Source organism: Piliocolobus tephrosceles, unplaced genomic scaffold (assembly GCF_002776525.5).
Source record: "Piliocolobus tephrosceles isolate RC106 unplaced genomic scaffold, ASM277652v3 unscaffolded_1184, whole genome shotgun sequence".
NCBI lineage: Eukaryota > Metazoa > Chordata > Mammalia > Primates > Cercopithecidae > Piliocolobus > Piliocolobus tephrosceles.
In genome coordinates this window covers 3,192-7,560 of record NW_022293021.1, presented here as the reverse complement: position 1 = coordinate 7,560, position 4,369 = coordinate 3,192, and the positions used below count along the sequence as shown (strand labels likewise).

The following is a 4,369-nucleotide window of genomic DNA, read 5'->3' as shown; positions in this document are numbered from 1 at the left end:
CTTGAACCTGGGAGGTGGAGGTTGCAGTGAGCTGAGATGGTGCCACGACACTCCAGCCTGGACAAGAGAGTGAGACACTGTATTCAAAAAAAAAAAAAAAAAAAAAAAAGAAAAGAAAAAAAGGGTGGTAGTATGCACCACAACTGAACTAGAATTAATTAGAGAGTAAGCCAAAGCATCTCAAGGTATATCATCAGTTATCAGGCAATAACATGCAATTTCTAAAACCTAACTTAAATGCAGCTTTTAAAGACATTTTAAATGTGTCAGTTTATTCACATGTATTGAATAAAGTTAGCAAATTGGTATCTCTTGAAAATGAGAGCTCCGGGGAATTAAAAAAATGTAAAGTGCCCATTTCCTTTTTGTGTTAACATAGCTAATTATGATCTTTACTTAACATGCATAAGTCAACAGAACAACTCAGTATTTCACCAAATTACAAACAAGAATTATATTAGAGAAATGAAAGCCAAAAGCGAAACGGTCATATAACTAACCTCAGTCAAGTAGTTCTTGCAGTTATTTGAAGTCTGTGGGTTTGAAGTAGGAATTCTGATGGGCATTTGGGGAATATATTTTCTGTTGAGTCCTATACTAGCAAGATTTCTAACACAAGGTGACTCTGTGTCTCTTCTTGTAAGGAGAGTACTGAGAAAATTTTTCATGTGCTCTTTCTGCATAAGGAGCTTGGTGCTCATCATTGCTATTATTTTGTTTGATCTGTAAAGATAGCAAAGACCAATGCTTAGGATTTCATTTTTCCTTAAATGATTCTTAATGACTTGCAGTTTTTAAAAACGTTGCCCTGAGAGTAAACCAAAGTACCCACTAAATGGTGTTTTCACACTGTAGATGTGTGACAGCATACCTGTTGTAAGCAATTATAATTTTAAAATCATTCTAAAGAAGCACCTGTGTTTCTAAGGTAATTTATACTGAACAAGCAATTCAAACAAAGTAGACAGGGGAGGGAAACGGCTGTCAGTGATGCACATGGCTCACCAGGTGAAACTTGCTGCCTTCTTTTTTTTTTTGAGACGGAGTCTCGCTCTGCAATGGCCGGATCACAGCTCACTGCAAGCTCCGCCTCCCGGGTTTACGCCATTCTCCTGCCTCAGCCTCCCGAGTAGCTGGGACTACAGGCGCCCGCCACCTCGCCTGGCTAGTTTTTTGTATTTTTTAGTAGAGACGGGGTTTCACCATGTTAGCCAGGATGGTCTCGATCTCCTGACCTTGTGATCCGCCCGTCTCGGCCTCCCAAAGTGCTGGGATTACAGCTTGAGCCACTGCGCCCGGCCTCTTGCTGCCTTCTAAAATGGCTCCACTTGTGAGATTCTAAAGATTCCATTAGAAATACTTGTATTTAAAGGGTAACTATGCGGGAAAATGAATATGTTGATTTGCTTGAGTATAAGAACCACTTCACTGGGAATAAGTATATCAAACATCATGTTGTACTCCTTAATGTAGGTTGAGAAAACTAAAATGAACAAAAAAAAGAAATCTAGGAATAGGTGTGTTTAGTAAAGAAATTTTAGGTTTCACCCTGGCACATTTCACCCACTATCTAGGAACAATTAAGCATTTGGCACTGAGGAAGAACTCGGAGGAACAGCTCCTGGGGGAGAACTAGATGGTGTGGTTGGGAATAAAAAGAACTAAAGTAGCTCTGAAGGCAATTAGCCCCCAGCAGTGTGACCGAGACACTGGAGAGGGGGCTTGTTCTTTCTGCCTTCCACACAAATCTTCAGGCTGAACAAGGTGCTATTTTTTAACCACTTTGTGAATTACACTTCTTTAAATTCCTTGATAATCATTCCCTATTTCACAAGGATGCCTTTCTGTAACACTTTGGAATTGTTACACAAATAGTCTTTCTTAAGACACCCTCTATTGAAAATACAAAAAATCACAATTAAAAACGATTGTGCCCAGAGTAGCAGTACCACTCAACACTTTGGGTGTAGGTTGTGATCTGCTGAAAAATAAATTAAACTCATTAATCTTTCTATTTAGGGAAACTCTGACAAGTAATTTTATAACAAGATCGCTTTATGAATTATAAAGCTTCAAAAATACTTAGTGACAAAAACTAACAGATCAGATTAACTACATGAGATTTTTCAGGGGAAAAAAGTCATACAAAAGCAAAAAAAAAAAAAAAAATAGAAATGGGACAAAAATTATCCTTGACTAACATTTTAAAGGTAAGATTATTTACTAACATTATCTTCCAAAAATCCATTATCAAATTAGCATTCACTTCCTACTAATCTCCTGAAGCCATCTCACTAAAAATTATGTTTTCAAAACAAATTAATGAGATTAATTCATTTCCTATGATTGTATGTTTTGACTTACTTCGTTATTTTTTTTGACATGCAATTGTTAGCTTTCAGTGCTGCTGCATAGGCTTCCTTATATTCTTCCAGTTCGGTTGTAACCTTTTCATAAGCAGTTTTCATTTTGGAGAATTTACATTCCACATCTTTAAGTGTGAGTTCCTTCTTATTTAGTGAAGCCATGTTATCCTTGCTTAACTGCTCCAATTGCTTTTCATACTGTGCTTGTGTCTAAAATGAATGAAAAGAATACACTTTTAAGACAATTATAACCTAATCACCATATGTTTTGTGCCTTTCATTTTGAGTCAATGATTCAAGGAGCAATTTTGAATATGTTAAAAAAAAGAGGCTGAAGCTTAATATATTTATCAGCAATATCAAGAACGCTAATAACAGAATTCAGAATTAAGGCTGATTTATACAAATTTGAAATCATAATTATGTTACTGTTAATGTAATCTGGTCATACAAAAAGTAATAGAATCCATTCATAATTTTAAAAAGTGATCATAGAACAATGTAGCTTAAGACCAATTCAAAAGTATTACATAATTTCTAAATCACAATTTTTTCTTAAGCCAACTGGTCTTAACCATCAAATGACTCCATAGTGAGAATCATTACTCTGAAAGATTGATCTTGTTATAATGATAATAGAAATTTAAGTATTTCAAAGAAAAAACAGATGCCATTTTTTTCTAGAACTCTACAAAGCAAATTGTTACAAGAGAGGCAGAAGAAACACAATATATACATATCCAAAATACAGTTTGCAGTGAAATGAATGAAAGCACATTACAGATAAACTTACCTGATTTATTTATTTATTTATTTATTTTTTTTGAGACGGAGTCTGGCTCTGTCGCCCGGGCTGGAGTGCAGTGGCTGGACCTCAGCTCACTGCAAGCTCCGCCTCCCAGGTTCACGCCATTCTCCTGCCTCAGCCTCCCGAGTAGCTGGGACTACAGGCGCCCGCCAACTCGCCTGGCTAGTTTTTTGTATTTTTTAGTAGAGACGGGGTTTCACCGTGTTAGCCAGGATGGTCTCGATCTCCTGACCTCATGATCCGCCCGTCTCGGCCTCCCAAAGTGCTGGGATTACAGGCTTGAGCCACCGCGCCCGGCAAACTTACCTGATTTAAAAAACTAACCTGTAAATGGATTTCTTCTAATTTTTCTATTGCCTGCATTGCCTTTTCATCTAGCTCTGATTTATATTCTTGTACTTTGCCAAGTTCTGCCATATTGTTTTCCATATGGGTCTTAAGATGTAATATTTGTTCTTTCAACATCTTTTTATCCTCCTCAAGTTTTTCACATTCCTGTTGTACTTTTTTCATAGATAATAATTCCTGCTGAAGAACTTGATTGTCTTTCACCAAATTGACACATTTTGAAGATACAACTTCCTTCTCTGCCATAAGATCATCAAACTGTATGAATGAAATAATATAGTTTGATAATGAAGTAGGCTAAGAATAATCTAATACAAAATCAACAGTAAATTTTGAAACGTATTTACTTGCAATAAAATGTTATCTGAAACACAGTAGATTCTTCAAATGTAAAGCCTTAAATTACTCAGAATTTTAAGAGCAAAGTTAAAGCTACCAGGAGTCACAAAAATACATGCTTTACTGTCATCATCTTTCCAGAGAACTTTTGCACTTCATCTGACTTTTATTTTCCTGAGAATACATTTCTGTTCCTCCTTCAATGGCACTAAGTGATCTCTCAGTGAAAATTGTCTAACCCCCTCCCTCATCCTCACTCCCCATAATATGTCAAAACAGTGTCAGACATATCATTTTGGGTGATTTAGGCTGCAGTCAATAAATGACTCTGGGAATAAGACTTTGAAAATAATTTAATACTCTATACTAGGGATTGTGGCTCATGCCGGTAATCCCAGCACTTTAGGAGGCTGTGGCAGAAAGATCACTGGAGGCCAGGAATTTGAGATCAGCCAGAGCAACATAGTGATACTCCCATGTCTATGTGTGTGTGTGTGTGTGTGTGTGT

General features: G+C 36.7%; 1 protein-coding gene across 1 annotated transcript; it reads right to left on the bottom strand.

Annotated features, from left to right (window-relative positions):
• Window positions 1–500: 500 nt before the first annotated feature.
• LOC113220435 (ankyrin repeat domain-containing protein 18B-like) lies at window positions 501–3,780 on the bottom strand (the record flags this gene model as incomplete). The annotated part of the gene is made up of 3 exons (XM_026449522.1): window positions 501–723; window positions 2,365–2,576; window positions 3,499–3,780. Coding segments are annotated over 3 exons (717 nt in total), but the record flags the coding sequence as incomplete, so codon positions are not given.
• Window positions 3,781–4,369: the final 589 nt, after the last annotated feature.